The 24,177-nt window shown below is 32.2% G+C and overlaps 1 protein-coding gene across 5 annotated transcripts; it reads left to right on the forward strand.

The window, feature by feature from the left end:
- The first annotated feature begins 18 nt into the window (after window positions 1–18).
- LOC106078224 (uncharacterized) lies at window positions 19–22,935 on the forward strand. 5 transcript variants are annotated; one of them, XM_056005204.1, is made up of 19 exons: window positions 22–199; window positions 3,465–3,621; window positions 3,822–4,000; window positions 5,006–5,118; window positions 9,350–9,527; window positions 9,887–10,027; window positions 10,815–11,017; window positions 11,746–11,970; window positions 12,555–12,798; window positions 13,534–13,678; window positions 14,827–14,982; window positions 15,402–15,432; window positions 15,835–15,872; window positions 16,078–16,147; window positions 16,755–16,865; window positions 18,032–18,110; window positions 18,767–18,857; window positions 21,154–21,387; window positions 21,761–22,935. In XM_056005204.1, exons 3-19 carry the CDS (start codon window positions 3,832–3,834, stop codon window positions 22,290–22,292), a joined length of 2,760 nt encoding a protein of 919 aa, XP_055861179.1. In that variant the 5' UTR covers window positions 22–199; window positions 3,465–3,621; window positions 3,822–3,831; the 3' UTR covers window positions 22,293–22,935. The 5 variants fall into 5 exon arrangements, with proteins under 5 accessions (XP_013094497.2, XP_055861179.1, XP_055861180.1 ...); XM_013239043.2 differs by lacking the exon at window positions 3,465–3,621 and having other exon boundaries at window positions 19–199; XM_013239045.2 differs by lacking the exon at window positions 3,465–3,621 and having other exon boundaries at window positions 31–94.
- Window positions 22,936–24,177: the final 1,242 nt, after the last annotated feature.

The raw sequence follows: 24,177 nt of genomic DNA on the forward strand, positions 1-24,177 counted from the left end.
AATAACTCCAACAACAAATACCTTTGTTTATAATTTGGTGTCAAGCTCTAACTTGTTATTCTAACTGTAGATCTACATTATGATTATCTTTATGGTCATCTAGATCAAGTTTAGATATCTAGATTTATATAGATAGATTATTTAGATATCTAGATCAATATTATAATATATTATAGATTCTAGAAGACTAGATCTAGAGGTAATCTACATATTTATGGATAGAGTCTATGTATTATTTATGATTTATTATCATAATTGATATTATAATTATGTAAATAAAATATGTCATTATTTTTTTTATATCTAAAAATCATTAAAAATGATAATTAACAACTTAAACAACCCTATTCACTCTATACTATACTATAACGTCTATAGTATAACTCTAGTAACTCTAGTATAACTATTCATAATGAATTTAATGATAATTCATCTCATTGAACTGAAGTCATTGAGTTGATTGAGTGAGTCTCAGTACTCTCAGTCTCATTGAGATGATTGTCCATTGACGACATTCATTTTCATTTTGTAACCTAAAACCTTTTTTGATTCATGCATCATCATCATCATAATTCATTAATTGATTCAATTCATTGATTTAAAAAAATAGATCTAGTATATAATTTATAAATTTATTTAGATCTAGATCTAGTAAGTAAAGTAAGTAGATTAGTAAAGATTATTTTAGATATCATCTAGATGATAGATCTAGTATTAAGTATTAGATCTCTCTAGAGAGTACATTCTAGAGTCTAATAAAGTCTAATTTAGCCTCAATTTTTGGCATTATATTGCATATAATCATATATAATAATAGTCTTTTTTTTTAAAATAGTAAATAAATTTAAAATAGGGTTAGGCCGGTTAGGTAGAGGAGGGTTAGGTAGAGGATGAAGTCATTCTAGATTCTAGATTGAAGATCCTACTAGGTGTAGGTAGGTTTAGTAGTACTAAATCTAAATTTTTAGTAGTAATAGTAATACTAGGTGAGTAGGTCTAAATCTGTAAATCTTTTCTATATAGATCTATACTGCTGAGTATATATATTTTATACTTACAAACTTTTTATTTTTATCTAGTGGGAAGCGTGGTCAAGAGGCCAAGTACGCTTGAACTTGGTTACTTATGAAGGGGGCTCGAGGTTGAACATCTGACTCGAGCCTAAAGGCAGCACGGAAAACTTTCTCCCAGATACCCTATCCCCCACTGGTCCACAAATGAGATTGGACCAAAGCGGTCTGAGCATGAAAGTAGCGCTATATAAAAGCTATATCTATTTAACTTTTTTTTTTTTAGAATAGAATCTAAATCATAATTATCTAGATCTAGAGTCTAGATCTTAAATCTTAATTTAATCTTATCTAAAAGATCTCTAGTCTAGATTATTGTAGATGGTAGATTTATTTTTGAAGGGGCTTAGATAATAATGAAAAAATAGATGTTTATTATGACTATATTTTTCTAAGGCAAAGTTCAACACCATAGCTTGCTTTTAATTAAAAAAATATTTTGTCATTACTGGTCTATTACATTCACCAGTGGACTCTGGATTTCCTGATTACTGATAGAGAACAATCTGTTATATAATATATGGCTCCAAATCAACACCAATACAGTAAACTCAGCTGACTCAGGTGTACCTCATGGAAAAGTTTTTCTAATTTATATATAAATTGCTTTAGTTCAGCAACAAAAGTTAGACAATTTGTTTATATATTATATAGAACAATAAAAAATACTGAAATTTTAATAAGAGAATTAGAAAATAGGAATCCGATTGGAACTTGTCTTTCCACCAAAAAAATGCTAACTATTAAGAGTAAAAATTAAAACAAATAAAAAACTAATTACCTTATTCATGGTAAACCACATACATGTACTCAAAGTATCGAGGTGTTATAAAAAATGAAAATTTATCACGGAATCTCCACATTGACAAAAATAAAAAAAAATTAAACTAAGCTTTATGGTTTATTAAAAGAAATTTTTAGAAATCAAACATGAACATAAAACTAAAATTTGACTTCACCTGGACAAGGTGCACACATTTAGCCTCATTAAGGCTAGAACAGAAAGAGTTAAAAACTTCTTTATTCCACTTTCAGTCAGGGTGTTTCAATGTTACTTGCCATCACCCAGAAATACATAGAAAGCCTAATTCATTAGGCACTTTGGTCATGTATGTGTGTGTGTGTATAAGTTATGAATGTGAATGCTGTTCATGTTTTCATCTATATTGTTATTGTTGTATTAGTAATGCTGAGGTTGACATCCATTAATTAGAATATGTGTCCTGTGCTTGGGATTCGTCAACTTGAGAAAACATTTAAAAAAACTGCAACAGATGCAAAATAGAGCTGTAAAATTTTTAACAAATAAATATTCACTTTTGACTAGAGTAACATCATTAGTAAAATCACTAAATTTAGAGACCATTCAGGGCAGAAAATTCAGATTAAAAAAGTAAAGTAGCAGCAAATTCATAAAACACAGAATCATGACTTGTTATTCCATATGCTAGGACTAATACATACAAGTTATCCTTCTGCTCTAGTGCTATTAGAGCAGGGAATGGGTTTCAAATCAGCCAGGAAAACCATCAACTTAACAGAGTTTAAGTCTCTAATTAACTTGCGTGACTAGAATAACACATGCACACACGTAGACATAGTTATCTTCTCTTTGAAGTTACCTCTGTAAATTATAAGATAAGTAAATTCCCTGGGCAGGGTTATTATAAAGGTGCATACAATCTACTAGGCAAATTTAATTTTACTTAATAAAAATCCCTTTAAGGGTGCACAGTCTATGACAGTCATAAATCCAGCCATGTATATAATGATATATATGTTAAATGTGTGTTATAAATAATCTAGTTAGAAGAAACAGCATTCAATAAAATGTTTTTTTTATTTTCACCAGCCTGTTTTACCTGGTACCTTTTGGATCTAAAAAACTGATTTTAAAAATCCTTTAATTAATAGTTGACAAATCTGAGTGAATCCAAGCAATTTTTAAATTTAAGGATGTTTTTTTTTTTAAATAACTATTTTAAAAGATACATAAAATGTATATTATGCATTATTTAGCATTTTGTTATTAAAATTAGTTTGATTTTAAAATTAAAGATACAAGCAAAATACATTTAAAGTCATCAGGTCTCAAATAATTAAAAATAAGCCAAGAAAGTAATCTTCTTCTTATAGATTACAGACGTTACTTCAAAATCAATGACTTAAACTCTGCTAAGTCAATGGTTTTCCTGGCTGAAGAAATATCCAAGACATATGAGTAAAAAACTTGTAATTCCTTATTTGATTGAGCACAATTTATTCAAAACATAAAGACAAATTTTATTATCAAAGACAAAGTACCATATTTTGAACAAATGCAAAAATAGAATATATATGGATTATCTATGGGAGAAAATGATTCCGTTTCCATCTATCACACTGTGTTAACAGGATGGCTGCCTGGTCGTGCGGTTAGCGTTCTGGACTGTCGTTCAGATTTATCGATGGTCCAGAGTTCAAACCCTGCCCGCTCCCATCCCCCGTCGTCCTGCGGGAGGTTTGGACTAGGAAGTAATTATCTTCAACTCTGAAGGAACATCCGAAACATGTAAAACATTTTACAAACATTTTTACAATTAGCTATAAGATCCAATACAAGTCTTCAAAATAGTTCTACTTTTCATGATCTTTTAATTGATCTAATTGTAACACTGTTCTCTTAGAATTACTTTTTAAAAATTACTCTTAATTACTCTACCGTAAATATTTTTATAATAATTGACTGGAGACTTTTTTTTTTCATCACAGAAATACAGAAATGAACTCTGACTATTCAATTCCATTTCGAAACCAGCTTCAGTTTAATCTCAATGTTCCCATAACTACAGATAAACTAGCAGTTCAGTTCCATCGTCCACAACCTATTTATATTGAAAGAGTTTCAGGTCACCATACAATAGCTGGAAAAAGTGTGTTAAGAACATCAGGTTAATATTTACAAAGCTTATATCAACTCTGTTTGTCTTTCTCGCTGTCTGTCTGGTACAATTTTTTTACACATTATTTCTCCCACACCCAATCTCAGATCAAGTTAAAATTTTGCACAATTATTTCATGTACCTGACAAAATAATAATCAATTTAAAAAATTAACCTATTAGTTAATTTATTATTGGTAATTAATAATTTCATTGGTATTGAACAAGGGAAAGAAATTGTATTTGACTTATGTGGCATTATAAATTGAATTAGTCCCTTTATGTCTCAACTTAATAGTTTGAAACTAACAATAGATAGGTTTGAAATTATCTATTTTCATTTACCTCTTTGCTGGCACATTGCTTGAACCCTCGAATTCAAAGTCAAGTCATAAAATTTTCTTTTTTATGAAATACAGTTTAAAAGCTATCACAGTAGCCTTCACCCAGATACCCCCTCCCCCCCTTTCCCAACTGGTCTAAACTAGTGATAGGATCATAGTGCATTGAGAAAGCTAAAAGCATGAAATCGTACTAAACAAAAACAATTGATAAAAATATTTCTAATCGCACAGATTTATTATAGTTTGACTAGTTCAGTGATGGGCAAGCTATGTCCTGCGGGCCAAGTCAGGATTCACAGATAAAAATATTTGGTTAAGGTCATTATAGAACTGTTCGTAATAGACATCTTAACAGTAGTGAGGGTCAAGTTGATCATTATTCAAACTATCCGATCAAATGTAGCAAAATTATTTTAATTGTATACAATTTTCATCTTTCTGTAGATCCATTACGGTCCTCTCATGGTCTGCGGACCACAGTTTAAGAACCATTATGGTACACAAATGCTCATTAGTTTTGCATTAAACATACAGATAAATATTTTAGGGTTTTCTTGAGTAAATCTGGGGTTTTCTTGAGTGAATCTGGGTTTCTATAGTGAATCTGGGGTTTCTTAAAAGATTTTGTGTTTGAAGGTTACAAAAGTATTTTTCACACTTTATATCAACAGAAAATCATGATTCTAAAAAAGATCATTCACATCTGTTTGAAGAGACAATGTCAGTTATGACGCAGCTTGCTAGAAGAGACATACAGAGAGGAAACCTGCAAACCAGGAATGAGGTAGGTTTTGGACATTTGTTATATTTAAAACAGCAGATGTTTTTATTAAAGATAATACTTAAAGATAATTGAGCTCTTTCCTAGTAAACAAAATATGAACTTGATGATTTTCAAAGAAAATAATAACTGCATCAAATGAATTGTTATATTTTGCTAATTTTTTTTACACCTATACCTGCCACGTTTTCTTTGTGTGTTCACTTAATATCTTGGACATAAACTGTCTGGACTGGTCATTGGTCTTCTTTCATCCTATTTTTAAAAAATGTATTCTCTGGAACAATATGAGTTTTATTTCTCTTTCATCTTTTTTGCCAGAAATTAAAAAGTGAAAGAACTCCATGTGTCTTTCTTCTTTTGAAGTGTTGTATAATCAGGTTCACAAATAGTTGTATAATCAGGTTCACAAATAGTTGTATAATCAGGTTCACAAATAGTTGTATAATCAGGTTCACAAATAGTTTTATAATCAGGTTCATAAATAGTTCTGTAATCAGGTTCACAAATAGTTGTATAATCAGGTTCATAAATAGTTGTATAATCAGGTTCATAAATTGTTGTATAATCAGGCTCATAAATAGCTGTATAATCAGGTTCATAAATAGTTGTATAATCAGGTTCATAAATAGTTGTATAATCAAGTTCATAAATAGTTGTATAATCAGGTTCATAAATAGTTGTATAATCAAGTTCATAAATAGTTGTATAATCAGATTCATAAATACTTGTATAATCAGGTTCATAAATATTTGTATAATCAGGTTCATAAATACTTGTATAATTAGGTTCATAAATACTTGTATAATCAGGTTCATAAATACCTGTATAATCAGGTTCACAAATGGTTGTATAATCAGGTTCATAAATGGTTGTATAATTAGGTTCATAAATAGTTGTATAATCAGGTTCACAAATAGTTGTATAATCAGGTTCATAAATAGTTGTATAATCAGGTTCACAAATAGTTTTATAATCAGGTTCACAAATAGTTTTATAATCAGGTTCATAAATAGTTCTGTAATCAGGTTCACAAATAGTTGTATAATCAGGTTCACAAATAGTTGTATAATCAGGTTCATAAATTGTTGTATAATCAGGCTCATAAATAGTTGTATAATCAGGTTCATAAATAGTTGTATAATCAGGTTCATAAATAGTTGTATAATCAGGCTCACAAATAGTTGTATAATCAGGTTCATAAATAGTTGTATAATCAGGTTCACAAATAGTTGTATAATCAGGTTCACAAATAGTTTTATAATCAGGTTCACAAATAGTTTTATAATCAGGTTCATAAATAGTTCTGTAATCAGGTTCAGAAATAGTTGTATAATCAGGTTCATAAATAGTTGTATAATCAGGTTCACAAATAGTTATATAATCAGGTTCACAAATAGTTGTATAATCAGGTACACAAATAGTTGTATAATCAGGTTCACAAATAGTTGTACAATCAGGTTCATAAATAGTTGTATAATTAGTTTCATAAATAGTTGTATAATGAGGTTCATAAATTGTTGTATAATCAGGTTCTTAAATAGTTGTATAATCAGGTTCATAAATTGTTGTATAATTAGGTTTATAAATATTTGTATAATCAGGTTCATAAATTGTTGTATAATCAGGTTCATAAATAGTTGTATAATCAAGTTAATAAATAGTTGTATAATCAGGTTCATAAATACTTGTATAATCAGGTTCATAAATATTTGTTGAATCAGGTTCATAAATACTTGTATAATCAGGTTCATAAATACTTGTATAATCAGGTTCACAAATAGTTGTATAATCAGGTTCATAAATAGTTGTATAATTAGGTTCATAAATAGTTGTATAATCAGGTTCACAAATAATTGTATAATCAGGTTCACAAATAGTTGTATAATCAGGTACATAAATAGTTGTATAATCAGGTACATAAATAGTTGTATAATCAGGTACATAAATAGTTGTATAATCAGGTACATAAATAGTTGTATTATCAGGTTCACAAATAGTTTTATAATCAGGTTCATAAATAGTTGTATAATCAGGTTCACAAATAGTTTTATAATCAGTTTCATAAATAGTTGTATAATCAGGTTCATAAATAGTTGTATAATCAGGTTCATAAATAGTTGTATAATCAGGTTCATAAACAGTTGTATAATCAGGTTCATAAATAGTTGTATAATCAGGTTCATACATTGTTGTATAATCTGGTTCATAAATAGTTGTTTAATCAGGTTCATAAATAGTTGTATAATTAGGTTCACAAATAGTTGTATAATCAGGTTCACAAATAGTTTTATAATCAGGTTTAAAATAGTTCTGTAATCAGGTTCATAAATAGTTGTATAATCAGGTTCATAAATAGTTGTATAATCAGGTTCATAAATAGTTGTATAATCAGGCTCATAAATAGTTGTATAATCAGGTTCATAAATAGTTGTATAATCAGGTTCATAAATAGTTGTATAATCAGGTTCATACATTGTTGTATAATCAAGTTCACAAATAGTTGTATAATCAGGTTCATAAATAGTTGTATAATCAGGTTCACAAATAGTTATATAATCAGGTTCACAAATAGTTGTATAATCAGGTACACAAATAGTTGTATAATCAGGTTCACAAATAGTTGTACAATCAGGTTCATAAATAGTTGTATAATTAGTTTCATAAATAGTTGTATAATGAGGTTCATAAATTGTTGTATAATCAGGTTCTTAAATAGTTGTATAATCAGGTTCATAAATTGTTGTATAATTAGGTTTATAAATATTTGTATAATCAGGTTCATAAATTGTTGTATAATTAGGTTTATAAATAGTTGTATAATCAGGTTCATATATAGTTGTATAATCAGGTTCTTAAAGTCATATTCATATACAGAGCTACTTATAATTTCGTTTAATAAAGAATGAAGCCGAATTCATAGATATAGTTATTTATAAATAGCTTAAAGAAAGCCTATAAAAAGAGCTATTGGGTCAGGAGGGGTTGCTTTGCTTGTGTGCATTTTATTTGCTTTTTTTTAATAGCTCAACTTCATGTTTAAAGCATGCTCAGAGCTCTCTTCCAATCTTCTTTGTGAGGGGGAGGGAGTATCTGGGAGAAGATTTTCTGTGCTGCCTTTAGGATCAGCAAAAACAACTCTGCTCAACTCAGGTGTAGAATTCAAGCCCCTTTGATAGATAGCCAAGCCCCCTTGATAGGCAGCCAAATGGTTTAAGCCTCTCAGCTACACATCCCATCTCTCTATGTCTAATATACTTGGGTCATTGTCTATATACTTCGGTCATTGTTTATATGCTTTGGTCATTGTCTATATATTAGGTCATTGTCTATATACTTTGGTCATTGTCTATATATTTGGTCATTGTCTATATATTTGGCCATTGTCTATATATTTGGCCATTGTCTATATATTTGGCCATTGTCTATATACTTGGTCTATATACTCGGGGTCATTGTCTATGTTCCAAATTGTTCTATAAACTTGAGTACAAAAATGTCTTTTACCATTGATGTAACTTGGAACCAATGTTTAGAAGATTTTTATCAGTTTATAGCATAATTTTTACAGCACTTTTAAATGTTTAAAAAAATTTGTATTTGCTCTGTTTAGTAAACTAATATATATTTGCTCTGTTTAGTAAACTAATGTATATGTGCTCTGTTTAGTAAACTAATGTATATGTGCTCTGTTTAGTAAACTAATGTATATTTGCTCTGTTTAGTAAACTAATGTATATGTGCTCTGTTTAGTAAACTAATGTATATTTGCTCTGTTTAGTAAACTAATATATATTTGCTCTGTTTAGTAAACTAATGTATATGTGCTCTGTTTAGTAAACTAATGTATATGTGCTCTGTTTAGTAAACTAATGTATATTTGCTCTGTTTAGTAAACTAATGTATATGTGCTCTGTTTAGTAAACTAATGTATATGTGCTCTGTTTAGTAAACTAGTGTATATGTGCTCTGTTTAGTAAACTAATGTATATGTGCTCTGTTTAGTAAACTAATGTATATGTGCTCTGTTTAGTAAACTAATGTATATTTGCTCTGTTTAGTAAACTAATGTATATGTGCTCTGTTTAGTAAACTAATGTATAAAACTTCACTAAATAAGTATGTTTCCTTTCCTTCTGACCTCACTAGGGTCATACTCTCACATAGTCAAAGAACTGTGACCTTAGAAAAATTTGTTAAAACTAGAACTGTGTTTCTACTGCTCTTTATCTAGGCTTCACATGAAGCAACAGTGACAAAAAGTAAGCCACCTTCCTCACCTCAGCACTCCTGCCATCTACATCACAAGTCCTATATGAAGCGACAGCGACTTCAACATCCTGTCACTGGAAAAGAGGCAGAAAAAAATCGTATGTTTGGAGCAGTTTCAACACCACCACCTCAGAAACCAAGTTTGTGTTTACTAACTAATCGACAACTAAATTATGTAATCTTGCGTATCTACAGAGAAACACATTTATATTAGATTCACCATTTAACAATTGTCTCTCTTTTTTGTTAAATTACAAAGTTGTATAAATTTAGGTCATAATTAAATGCACTATAAATCAAAATTAGAAACTAAAATAATTGTTTTGGGTGTAAAGTAGAAAGCATTTTTGGAAGAAGACAATGAAAAAGTATTGTAAAAAAAACAGACAGAGATCAATATAAAGAGCATTTATGGAATTTTAAAGATTTTAATTCTTTTTTTTTACCAGAATTTTGTTTGAGCCATTAAATAATATCCATTTATTATTTTTTCTTACAGAAGCTCTCAATGAATCATCTATCTATTTAGATAAGAATATATCTTGTGTAGCAACAGGCCAGGATGAATACATTCGGCTTATATCAGAAATACAAAATTATTTCCAGATTCTTCAGAATTTCTTGGAGAGAGCCCTAGCTAGTAAGTGATGTTAGAGAAGTTGGGAACATGCCATTTGTAATGATTGCTAACTCAATTGGGTTTGCAAAGTGAATATATTTAAGCTGATCTCATACAAAATTAGCAACAATAATTAAAAAATAAAGCACTAAACTATAGATCGGAAACCATTAAGGATGATATAAATTATTCTCTACTTTTACCATCATGAATGTCTTTTATTTCATCTCTGACTCAGTAAATCGTGTTATGTCTTAGTATTATCTGTCATTGTATATTGATTTATCACATAATTATATGTCGATTTATTTCTTGATTATATTCCGATTTATCGCTTCATTGTACATTGATTTATCACAAAATATCTTGACAATATTGCTATAGTAATTTGAAAATTAAACAATTCTAGGCTAGTTTAGACCATATATATATCAGATTGACCCCTACAGCAAGTTCAATCAAAAGAAGAAAAGAAATGTCTGTATGCAAAAGTAATTTGTAAAAGCAAATCATTGAGCAGTTTCTGTTTCTAAGTTCAAATTAAATAGACAAAACCATTACTGCTCTAAATGTTTAAAATATCTTGAAATCTAAATTTGTGAATGCAAAGTTTTCCTTCTAAAAGTTGAGGGAAATTTGTCATTAGGAAAACAACTGAATTAATATTTCCACCTGTTGACCACTCTTTGAGAACTCTGTTATTAAACTTTCAATGTTATTGTTTTATTATGTGGTATAAATGCTACTTGTTCATACTAAAATATTATTTAATTATTATTATATTTATTATTATATGTTTATTTTTCAGCTGACAGTGCTGAAATTGTACCAGAGACCAAAGGAAAACAAAAAGATGGCTTTTTGTATCAGGAAGAGACGACAGACAGAGCCCAACATCGAGCAGAGGAGAACAAAGTGAGATGTGTTAGAACAGTTTACAACCTAACACAGAAAGTGAAGCAGCTGCAGAAAGATGTTTCCACCTGTGATATGAACAACTTTGTGAAAAAAGTAAATCATTCATTTGTCTCAGTTTAAAAGTTTTGATCTGTAAGATAATTGTTTGATAATTTGAAAGTTATGATCTGTAGGATCATTTTAAAAAGTTTCTGACATTCCTTCAGACATGAAGATTGTTATATCTTAGCCCAAAACTTCTGCAGGATAGCAAGGGGATAGTGGTGAGCTGAGTTCAAACCTTGGACCATGGTAATGACTGTCCGGATCATATACCACATGACCATGCAACCACTGGTTATACTGATATACATATGGTTGTAATGGCTACTTGAAACATATTTAATTGATAGCTAAAAATGTTAAATTCATATTTTGTTTTTATAAAGCTCCTTAGTCCACCTGACATTGTGGGTATCTGCAATGGTTTCAATTTTTAAAACATTTTTGTCATTGTACTTGCATTGCAAGGTCACTCTATCAGTTTTTAAACACAGAAATAAGTGAACAGGTTTTATGTATTGTTGAACTGTGAGACTGAATCTTTCATCCAGCTAGAGGCTGAAAATTGTATTTTTATAAGAAATCCTAATTTCCACATCCTTCTGTTTAGAGATTTAAGATAGTAGGTTTTGTCTTTCAAGAACAAACTAACTCTTGTTCATACATTTCCTAAATACTTTAATTTGAAAATTTTTTTTTTTTAAATCACTTGCTCTTTTTAAAATCTACTATCTCAAAAATATATTGAAAAGTTATTTACCTTTTGTATTTTTTATCAGAGTCACATGACAGCACAATTAGTGGCTATTTATAGAGGCTGCACCAAAACTCTTCAAATGTTCATGAACCAACTTCCTTTCCAAAAGTTGGAGTCTAGTTTACCTTCTCACTACCATGACCTGGACTTGTTGCTGCGTAGTTTGTTTAGCTTAAGTCAGGAAATGCATAAGGAGGATAACTCTGATCAGTTGAAGCAGCTTGTGACACTGATGGATAAAATAGACGTGAGTTGGGGCTTGTAATATTAGCTAGATTAAGACAGCATCCTTTGCTCTACATAAATAAACCTTGTCTAGTTAGTGGAGTTGAATTTAAATTAAAAAAAAAAATCTAGCTTTATAATATGTGTCTAATTGAATATAATGTACTTCTATTAGAACCTGTTTTATGTTTGGCTTGTATGCCAACATAATATAACAGAAAAGATATATTACTTAACAGTAATATCGCAAGTCTAGATTAGTTTAAAACACAACAGAAAATGGATGAAAAAATGACAATCACAAACAAGTTTAAAAAAAATTATGGATTTTATTTGTACATATAATTATAAACTAATGATTATTTTTCAAACAATTATGAACCGAAGAATATTAGATATCTAATTTGAATGATAAAACAATAAATCTTTCATTTGGCCATACAAAGTCCTGAATTTAAAGCCCAGTCCTCTCCTAAATTATAGCTCAAAACCCATAAAGTATATATTTATTTTAAAGAAAACATTTTTGATTGATAAATAATTTTTTACTATTTGTCAAAAATGTATCATGCCGTTTCTTTAAGAAATTATTTCCTTTCACTACAGAATCTTAACAGCCACTGGAGCCTAAAGGGCAAAAAGAAAGTTTCCACTGCTGACAAGAAGCTGTCAGGACAGACATGGGTCAGTGATACCAAAGTGGATAAAAATATATTTGTGACTAAGGACAACCCACAAGTCATTCTTATGGCACAGAAGAAAGCAAGTAAAGTTCCCAAAAATCAGCCCACTCTACGCCAGGCGCAACAGAAAAAAGGAAAAGAGAATATTTTCAACATGGGCAAATCAGGTTCAGAAATATTTGCTTGGATTAGTGAATAGAGAGTTTCAATAAGAATAGTTGTGTTTTTATGACCTCTAAACACACATTTTTCACAAATAAAAACAGTTTTGGAAGAGCAGAAAAATATTTTAAAGAAGTTTTTAAAATGCAGCTCCAAAATAAAACTGTTAATGGGGTTGCCAGCCTTGAAATAATTTATTATATGATTTTTTTATGTTAATATTCTCTTTCATTAAATCTTATCGGAAAGAAGTTTGGGCTCTTTCAGTTTATCTCAGATTAAAAGATTTATTATTTGAAATTATTATTATTCTATAAAATAAATTTTGTAAAATCATAACTGATTGTAATGAAGTTTAAGATTAAAATGAAATGACATGAACAAATTTTGGAACCTCTGAAGTGTTTATAAAACCATTCCCAACACAGACTTTGCTTAATCAAGACACACTTTATCACAGATGAATGATGGTTTCTAATGGTCATTGCAATGGCCTGCTATAATACAAACTAATATTTGCTCATGTTTAATCTTTATTTAATCCTAAAACTCTTCAATTATTGCATACTGACAGCTGAACTGTCCTATAGTGGCCTATCGTCACTGTAATTCGAACACAATAGGATAATGGAATATTGTGATTCTTTGAGTCATTGAGTTTTATACTGTGAAAGTATGTCATTGTTTGATTCTTATTATCACATGAATTTAATGACCAGAAAAATTATTTTTTTATATAGCTCAGCATTCACACTATGCCAGTGAACCCAATCCAAGACCAGCAACTGGTCCATCCATCAAGAGAGGCACAAGCTATTTTCACAATAAACAAGTGATAGACAAACCTGCAGTTGGCAATATGAAAACATTGGAAGGTGGAATCAAGTAAGAAAGTTCATTTTGTGAAAAAAAAAATACATTCTTCAAGCAATCTATCCTTTTGTTCTGTATTGATCTATCTATATTTTAAAACATTTTCTTGACATAGCTGGTCTGGTGTGCATGTATTGTGAAGTGAACTGAACTATTTACAAATACCTTTTGATCATCAGAGTACAACAACCTTTGGACATTTTTTGTAGGCATGCTATTGTCATTTCTTTTTACCCAGTTAATACTTTGACTTCTATTTTTGTGTGTGGCCTTTTTGAGTTTTTATTCACTAAATACTAAGGGAACAAGAATGAGTCCTATAAAAACACAGAGTATCCCTAGAATCTCTTGATTAATTTGCCAATGAGTAGTATTCATTATTATCATTGTTTATCAATTATTTCTTTTTATTTCTAACATTTAGATTTGCATAAAGTCAAACTTCAGATTGCAGTCTTTTTTTTGTTGTTGTTGTTGTTATTTGTACAAGTTTTTCTTAAAAGTTAAACAAAAAGATTAATTCAAAATTATATATTTTTTAAAAACAAGTTACTAAAATGCTATTATAATGTTTTGCACAATCAAATTCAGCTCAATTGCATTACGAACAATGAAAAAAACTTTTGAAATACAAGATTTTTTTAATATAAATATTAAACCCTAACATATAAATCCATGTGTATTGGGTTTAAAGAAGGTAAAAAATTCACAGACTCTTATATCAGTAGCAATGTAGAGTGAAATATCCCTAGCTCAGACAGAGACTGAGTTCTATTGCAATTATGATTGTTGAAATCAACATTAAATTGTTTTAATTGTTTTAAGAATAACTTGAAATGATCTCATGTTAAGATAAAATAGAGTTAAGATAATTTTATTGGTCGAAACAAATGGATATTCAGTTTGACAAATATAGTTTTTCTCCATAGCATTGCAACGATAATAATAACATAGTTGCAAATACAAACAACATAAATTTAGAAAGAAAACAAAACAACAAACAGCACTTTTTGTAGGGAGAGTCACATTTCTACTATAAAAAAAAGGTTTGTTAGTAAAATGTCTTTGTTCCAGTTAAGATTGTGTTGATCAAAGAACAATTTTACTAATTTAAGAGTAATTAGGCAGGAAGAGTATTTAATTTGTTGAATACTCAACAGAAATATAAAAGATGTGAACTTTGACCTTGGCAAAAAGCAGACAGTAAGTGTACAGAGATACCAGACAACTGGAACTTCTCCAATAGTGGCATCAGATTTGAATTCCAACACCAGCTCACCTTTCTATGTTGAGAGCTTAAACAATGAAGACATCAGGTCAATACTTCAGTTCCTTTGTAACTTAGTAACCACATTTTTTAAAACATCATTCATCAACTCTTTCAACTTTGGCTTTTATATTAGTCCAGCTTAATATGGTTCTTCTCTTATTTAGTGAATATGGTCCTTCTTTTATTTTTATTTGGGCTTTAATATTTTTTATATTAAAAGGAAAAGCATCTGGGCGAATGACAATATTTACATCTTTGCTAATTAAATTATAAGCTTATGGGATAATGAAAATATATGTGTTTGGACTGCATTGTTAAAAAATTATATTATTATATCCTTCAAATAGTTCTCTTTTTTTTTTTTTAACAGTTCCTCTGTACTTTCTATTACTGAATGCTACTTTTATAGAATGAATTAATTCTTTGTGTGTCATTGAATACGTTTGCTCTAATTGTTTCTTACAGACAAATATTTCAAGATGAGTCATATACAGAAGTAAGTGCATTAAAGAGTTGCTTTTTTTTCATTTAGTTACCTAATAAAGAGGATATTACTAAGATGGTTTGCTTTGCTAAATTAAAAAAATAAAATAAATTTATATCTTAAATTTATAGCAACTATAATTATAGTGATTTTATTTTAGTTCAGCAGTGTTTTAATCAGACTTGAAAACCTGACAACTAGATACATTTTGCATCACAGTTGGGCACACTTTAAAAAAAAATCTAGCCACTGGTTTTAGTGATTTAAATAACAAATGTTTATACCAAACCAGCACAGAGGTGACTGTTGACACCAGAGGGTCAGGGACTATGACTTGTGACTTACTGTTTTTAGACACTTGGTGCACCATTGTTGACAATGCTTTAATTAGATCTTCATCTATATTTTTAAAAGGACATTTCCAGTTCTATTGCAGACAACATTAAGTTACAGTAAGTAGTTATGTAAAAATGTTTCTTCTAGATTTTATTTAAGATATACTTAATCCAACTAACCAATTAGTCAAGTCATTCACTCAGAAGTGTACATATAAATCATAGTTATTTAATTGTAAACTGTAAAAAGCAAAATAAATTTGCACTCAATGTTTACATTTTAGATTTATTCACATGAATGCACTTGTCTTAACATTTCCAGCTCGAAAGATACTTCCACTTGTAGTTATGCTGACAGGACAGAGACTACACTTAGAGATGAGGACATTATGGTAAACATACATACATATACAACTATTAGCTCATAATTTTGTTAAATTGCACAAATATTAATTAATTTTATAGCATTCTAACTGTAAGTAGTTAATTTGTTTATTTTGAAATGAGTGTATCGGTGTAAACTTCCTGAATGATTCTATGTCTAAGTAGAATTTTTCATTTGTTTTTTTTGGTAAATAGTAATTGGGAAAAGGGTGTAGTGGCAGAGTGACAAAGTACTTGGCTTCCAAACTGAGAGGTTCTGGGTTTAAATCTCGGTGAAGACAGATTTTTTAAATTTCAGAATTTTTAGTGCTCCCCTGAGTCCAGCCTACTCTAATGGTTTCTGACTGGGGAAAGTAAAGCAATTGGTCGTTATGCACATGACACCTTCATTAGCCTCTGGCCATTAAACAGATGACCTTTACATCAGCTGCCCCATAGATTGCAAGGTCTGAAAGGGGAACTTTACTCTCTACTAGTAATTGGGAATGGTGTGACCTGTATAATGACCAACAGGTGCAATAGTTATCCTTAAGCAATGGGAGCTACTTTCAATTTCTTTTAAAGAACCATTATGTAACAGACTTCAAAATTAATAAACTCATCAATTTGTTTCAGTTGGATATATCAGTCAGAGAAACTAATACAAAGACAGTTCAAGCTGATGCTGCAGCAATGTGTGATTTGCCATCCCTAGAAGCTATAAGGTTGAGACTGGCTGAGATGCAGGTTTGTCATTTACTATCACTAGAAGCTATAAGGTTGAGACTGGCTGAGATGCAGGTTTGTCATTTACTATCACTAGAAGCTATAAGGTTGAGACTGGCTGAGATGCAGGTTTGTCATTTACTATCACTAGAAGCTAGAAGGTTGAGACTGGCTGAGATGCAGGTTTGTCATTTACTATCACTAGAAGCTAGAAGGTTGAGACTGGCTGAGATGCAGGTTTGTCATTTACTATCACTAGAAGCTAGAAGGTTGAGACTGGCTGAGAGGCAGGTTTGTCATTTACTATCACTAGAAGCTAGAAGGTTGAGACTGGCTGTGAGGCAGGTTTGTGATGAGCCATCTCTAGAAGCAATAAGGTTGAGACTGGCTGAGAGGCAGGTTTGTGATGAGCCATCTCTAGAAGCAATAAGGTTGAGACTGGCTGAGAGGCAGGTTTGTGATGAGCTATCCTTAGAAGCTATAAGGGTTTAGACTGGCTGCGATGCAGGTTTGTCATTTACTATCACTAGAAGCTAGAAGGTTGAGACTGGCGGAGAGGCAGGTTTGTGATGAGCCATCTCTAGAAGCAATAAGGTTGAGACTGGCTGAGATGCAGGTTTGTGATGAGCCATCTCTAGAAGCAATAAGGTTGAGACTGGCTGAGATGCAGGTTTGTCATTTACTATCACTAGAAGCTAGAAGGTTGAGACTGGCTGAGAGGCAGGTTTGTGATGAGCCATCTCTAGAAGCAATAAGGTTGAGACTGGCTGAGATGCAGGTTTGTGATGAGCCATCTCTAGAAGCAATAAGGTTGAGACTGGCTGAGATGCAGGTTTGTGATGAGCTATCCTTAGAAGCTATAAGGGTTTAGACTGGCTGCGATGCAGGTTTGTCATTTACTATCACTAGAAGCTATAAAGCTAAAACTGGCTAATATTTAGGGGTTATTGTTTTGATTTTAAAATATTATTTCTAATGTAAATGTGTTTAAACAATGTAAAGGGAAAAAAATTAATTCCCTTTGGAGATGAATGTTTCTTGGCAACAGAAGGACGGGTGTGTGGTCAACTTCTGAGTTGAATTTTCAATCCTGGCTACCAAGATAGTTAACAAGTTTATAAAATATGTTTCGTTTGACTTTAATTGCATTTATAACCATTATATAAATTTTTGCTTCCTTCCTAAAGAGAGAAAAACAAGAAATTCAACAACGCTGGTCTACATTCAAATTTATGAGCTCATCTCAAAACTTAAATTCTAAAACAGGTAAGTTTGTTTTATAATAGGTGTTTGTACCCTGACTGATTTGTTCCATTTGGCTGTTACTATCATCATCATCATCATCATCATCATCATCAAACTCCATGTGAGTGAGGGTTTGAGAGGTTCAAATCCTTTTTCAAAAGCCCTGGACGGAAACCCTGCAGTCTTACATAGTGATTACATGTCACTATACAGGCTGCGAGTTTTTGGTTTCCTAGACCTGTCGAGACAGAGATCAGCAAGTCTGTGCCAGTCCAAAAGAATATAAGGCACGGTTTCATCTTCTTCCCCGCAGCGGGGCCCTCCCGCAGCAGGGGCACAGTGAATCAAAATTTGGCCCTAGTCATGAGAAGCATTAGCCAACAGGACAGTAGCCTGTCCTGCAATGTGCAATAATAGCTTGGTCAGGCCTGGACAGCCTCCACCACGGGAAATTGCGGTCAGGGCGCCTCATGCACTCTCAGACTCCACAGGCTTTTTGGGACTTGTCCCAGAACTCAAACCATTTTTCCATTTCTATTTTTTGAATTATAGCCAGAGCATGATGAAGACTCAGGCTGTTACTATACATCTGGTCATTTAAGATAAGTGAGACTTGGCTTCTTGTAGATTTGATGTCCATACTTTCTATTGAGTTATATGTTTTTTCACTTCACCAGGTAAACATCCAATCAAATCAACTGAAACTCATGTCACATGGTCACCTGAGACTGACAAAAGTTGGACTGAAAGAAGGGGTTACACTGAAAGGTTTGTATTCACTTGTTGAATTCACTGTATGGAAGTTACTTTTTTTTCATAGTGTAAACTATAACTTCTTGCATCATAGCCTCATGATCTTAATAACATTGCTAGTGCATTGTATCTTCCATGCTCCTAGAGCATACTAAATGGCTTTGGTCCAGATCAAATATTGATCTCAAAACTACAGCAGGGTTTGAACTTGAACCACTCTCAGTAAGCCAAGCAGGTTTTGCAGCCCTTGACAATGTAGTGCTCCATGCTGGCTTATTATGTTAAGTTCACCTTTTCAAGATGAACAATAAATGAGGATGTTGTGATGCCAGCAAAATGACTTGACTTTCTCCAGATCCTTTGGGAGCTGGGTGTGATTACCAGATCTCAAGTTGGAGAAAATCCTGATACTTCTAGTTGGACTTCAATTTGTGACCTTCATATTAGCAGCCATTAATCACTTGACCACTCAGTTCTCATTACTTGCATAAGAAGTTATAACATGTTTTTAGATCAATAACACAATGTTCAATAGCAAAAATAATTATTCTTATGTCATAAGGCTTGTCTTTGAGTCCGAAAATTAATGAGGAATGCAGTATTTCCTGTAGCTACGCAGCCCAGCTGTGACCTACATATTTTGCCACATCCAGGGCAAGCATAACCATTGTCCGCTGGTGGTCAATTAAGATTTTCTTTTTGCTGTCTGCGTCTGTGGATTTTCTTTTGGTGTTAAATGTGTATCCCATGGCCTTTGTGAGTGACCTCCAGCTGTCTCATTCTGAGGCCATATGCAATCAGATTCTCTCTTGTATGTCAGCTAAGGCAAGTTGGTGCCTAAGCTGGTCTTTAAAGCATTTCCGTGGGGCCATAATGTAACAGTAATGTATGCAATAGTTGCAGTCATCATTTTAGCACTTGTGCCTTGGTTATGGAACACATTCCTCTGAATACTCATAAAATGATCTTCAGTCATGAAACAATTATTGCTCATCTTGTACATTTAGAGAAGATAAGGAGCTGGGCTATGGATATGGTCATTACATTGCAGGCTACTAAGAAGTTTATTCCTCTAAATGCAACTGTTGAGTCAAGTTTAGGATCAGCAGTGGACTAGTATATGCCAGAGTGTAGTACCGTGTGCTACGATGAGCCTAAAAGTCACCAGCTCTAAATTTTTTCCATGTTTCAGTTAAGCTTCAAGGCTGTGGAGGTTTTTATTAAGATTTTTTCTTCTCCTAGGTGATGTTATGATATGTATTTAGAGTAATTTTGTGTATTAATCTCAAGACAAAAAGAGTAGATAGAACTAGACAGGAAATACGACATGTTAAGGGACACTAGGAAGGAAGTAAGATAGAGACGCTTAGAGAGAAGACTCGACGACCATTTTCCCTTGAAAATAAATGTTTTAAAGGTTTGAAAAGCGTATCTTAGTTATTTCAAGAGCGTCTGTAACGCCAAGCAGCTGTGGGAACTCGCATGTGATGGCATAGTTCTAATTGGAGCATAACAGTGAGTAACAAGCCTCTTCAGCCTGAAGCTTATTGGATTATGCACCAGTTGGTCACCTTTTCATTAGGCCCAATATATGAGCCATATGAGAAGGGCAGGAGTAGATAGTTGTTAGAGGCTATGTGAGACATATGTCATTTGAAGCATTTTGTCTATAGTGGTGTCACTGCTCATCACTTCAGTTTTGTGCAATTAGTGGCAAAAAGTTTAGCTTTGGGACAAATCTGGTCAGAGATAATAACACAAGAAATGTTTAAGAGATGATAACACAAGAAATGTTTAAGAGATGATAACACAAGAAATGTTTAAGAGATGATAACACAAGAAATGTTTAAGAGATGATAACACAAGAAATGTTTAAGAGATGATAGATAACACAAGAAATGTTTAAGAGATGATAACACAAGAAATGTTTAAGAGATGATAACACAAGAAATGTTTAAGAGATGATAACACAAGAAATGTTTAAGAGATGATAACACAAGAAATGTTTAAGAGATGATAACACAAGAAATGTTTAAGAGATGATAACACAAGAAATGTTTAGTTGTCCTATTATAGGGAGTAAGGGAAAATCTGTATCACAAGAGTTGATGACTTGAAATGTTTTTCTATGTTTTTCTTACTATATCTCTGTTTTTTTTAATACCTGTCTAACTAAATGCAAATATTTTAAGTAAATCAATTCTGACTAAATGGAAATACTTTAGCAGCCTTTTTAAAAATTTTTACCACAAGCAGGAATTATTATTATTTTAGATAAATTGATCATTAGAATGAACATTTTTGTTGCCAGGTTGGTTGAGAAAGAACCCATTTTGTTTACTAAACCTTTGAGGGAAGCCACTCCTAGAGAACCTGTCCGAAGTGAACAACATTATGTCAGCCTACTGCAGGGGAAGCAACTGTTGAAACTGAAGCAGACAAGTGTTGAAAAAATTGTGCAGAATCAAAAACAGTTTGAAAAGTATCTGAAGTCAATATCCCACCATCCGACTGGCAAGTTTAATCCTTGGCAGCTGATTGAGGAGTAAGTACACAATCTTGATGTTTTATTTGAACTTTTAGAGAGAAAAAGAATTCCACCTCACAAAAATCTTTTAAACATTGAATGAGGATTAAACTCAATAAGACATTTATCAACTTGTGGTTTCTAAGATGAAGAATGCTTGACTTCCAATCTTATGGATCCAGATTCAAATCTTTCTAAACCCTAGCATTTGTTCTACTTCTCTATGATAGTCCAGAGCTAGCTCTTATGGCTTCTGATACTCTTTAATGTTGAGGGGAGACTTTATTTCTTTTGTGCTTTCCAAATTGAACTATAGTACACTAAGAAACAAATACATTTTAAAACTTAAACAGTCCAGATATTTTTATGTGAACTTTGTATGTTTGTTTAGGCTGTCAGATGAGATCTTGATGGACTGCCTTCAAGAAGTAGGAAGGGAGATAGAAACTATCAATGAAGAAATAGCTAATCAAATGTTTGCTTCTGAGTTTTTGGTGGACAAGAGTTCCTCAGAGATCCCCCATCCTATTGACAGCAGCAACCCTGAGAACTTCATCGAAGAGATAGCTCATCAAAAATTTGCTTCTGAGTTTTTGGTGGACAAAAGTTCCTCAGAGATCCCCCATCTTAAAGAAAGCAGCAGTCCTGAGAACTACAATGAAGACATAGCTAATCATATGTTAGCTTCTGAGTTTTTGGTGGACAAAAGTTCCTCAGAGATCCACCATACTGATGACAGCAGCAACCCTGAGAACTACATCGAAGACATAGCTAATCATATGTTAGCTTCTGAGTTTTTGGTGGACAAAAGTTCCTCAGAGATCCACCATACTGATGACAGCAGCAACCCTGAGAGTTACATCGAAGATGACATCAGGGACAATTTTGTGTCATCCACTGAAGAAGCAAGATTTCAGAGCTAGTCACTTCTTCAACACATACATACAATCATCTACTTCATCATTTTCTTCAGAATCTTCAACCTATTCATCAGAGTAGTTACCCCCCAACATCTTCCTTCTGTTCATGTGATTTCTCTTCTTCTGAAACTTCTTTCTCGTGTTCAGCTAAAGATTCTTTCTTCTCTCTTTCTTCCATAGTGTCAGATTCACTTTTTTCATGAGCAGAATCTTCAACTCTTCTTTCCATGAGAGAATCATCTGGCTTCTCTCCTCAGTTATATCTTGTTCCCTTTCTTGAAAAGAATCATCCTCACTTTTTTCATCAAGAGAATCAACCTTTTCTTTCAGAGACCATTCTTTTATTTCTATCTGATGAAGCTGAATTTCATTCTTAAAATACCAGTACACACAAAGAAGTTCCCAGCAAGTCTTTAGAATAATAGAATATACTCTAACTCATTACTCCTACTCCCATTGGTATTGTATTGATATTTGTATAATTTATTTATTTCAAATTCTATAGTAACCTCTTATTATAAATGTGTAATAAATCTAAACTAATTTAAATACAAATTGTTTTGTTTTGATAATGTTATTGTAGACCAATAGTCTTCTGACACATGTTGTAAACCAACAGTCTTCTATTAAATTCTGTGTATTCTTACATACTGAGCTGTTGTTTTTTCAACAACTATCACACACTCTCAGTGGTGCCAGAGGTAAGTTCAACAAGTTTTTTTTTATATTATGTGCAAATGATTAGAGAAATTTTTTTTTTTTTAAAGAGATCTAACAAGCTTCTTTAGATCAACAAGAAAAACGATTAGTGGATGCCTGTGTCATGGTGGGTTTATCAAGGGGAGGATATAATTAAAGGAGTTCTCCACCTCAACAGGCTCATGCATTAATCAAAGAACAACATCAAACCAAATTGCTTAATAACCGAACTGTAAATAAGTGGTCAACGAGCGTTGAACAATAATAAATAATATTCAAAACATATACAAATGATGGGCTAGCAAAATAATGCATTGTTAATTATACAAATGAACACATCTCACGCACGCACACTCAAGGTCGACCACAACACCAACACGGAGATGCAAGTCTCAAAATAATCAAATATCAGTCAAGAGCGAGCTCAAATATGCACACTTCATCGTAGCCCCCAAGCCCAACACCCGAGGAAACAGTGCAAACTGTAGCGCAAATAGATTGTACATATAGAAAGTTCTCTCCCGCTACAAGAACACTATAGGAACACACACACACACTATTCTTACATAAATATTGATAACCAAGCACATCCAATGCAAACTACTTCCTATACCTAACAACACAACTATTAAACAAGAAAGAACTTCACGCGCATACGACTGTCTGGTCATGTGGTGTGCACAGTCTGGTCATGTGCTGTGCACAGTCTGGTCATGTGGTGTGCACAGTCTGATCATGTGGTGTGTACACGATAGTCCAGAGTTTGAACCTTGCCTGTTTTATCTCCGCCATCTTGCAGGAGGTTTGGACTAGGGCGCTGTAATCTTCATTTGTAAAGGAGATTAGGACCAGGGCGTTGTAATCTTCATTTCTAAAGGAATGTCTGAGACTTACAGATCAAAACCTAAGACACTGATAGGTTTGAAACAAACTGCTAACCCTAACTGTTGACTTAGTCATTAGGGAGACGTTGGAAAGTAGATGTAAACAAATTCATTGACTAATCAGATATGTTACTAATGATACTATACTTTAGGCTATATGTCACAGGGATGGTAGCACTCACAATATGCTCAGTGTCCAGCAATCATTCACAGTATATTCATTATATTACACTCTACTCAAGGCTCTAGATTAGAGATCGGCTACGCCAGTGGTGAGAGTCTGCTGCTCATAGTAACTTGAGACC

Source organism: Biomphalaria glabrata, chromosome 12, assembly GCF_947242115.1.
Source record: "Biomphalaria glabrata chromosome 12, xgBioGlab47.1, whole genome shotgun sequence".
NCBI classification, from domain to species: Eukaryota; Metazoa; Mollusca; class Gastropoda; family Planorbidae; genus Biomphalaria; species Biomphalaria glabrata.

Excerpts from the sequence above, each read along its gene's own strand:
- LOC106078224 (XM_013239043.2), top strand. The coding sequence starts at position 3,832 with ATGAACTCTGACTATTCAATTCCATTTCGAAACCAGCTTCAGTTTAAT. Across the intron at positions 15,433-15,834 it reads AAGATGAGTCATATACAGAA|GACATTTCCAGTTCTATTGC; the intron begins GTAAGTGCATTA and ends TATTTTTAAAAG. Across the intron at positions 16,148-16,754 it reads TTAGAGATGAGGACATTATG|TTGGATATATCAGTCAGAGA; the intron begins GTAAACATACAT and ends AATTTGTTTCAG.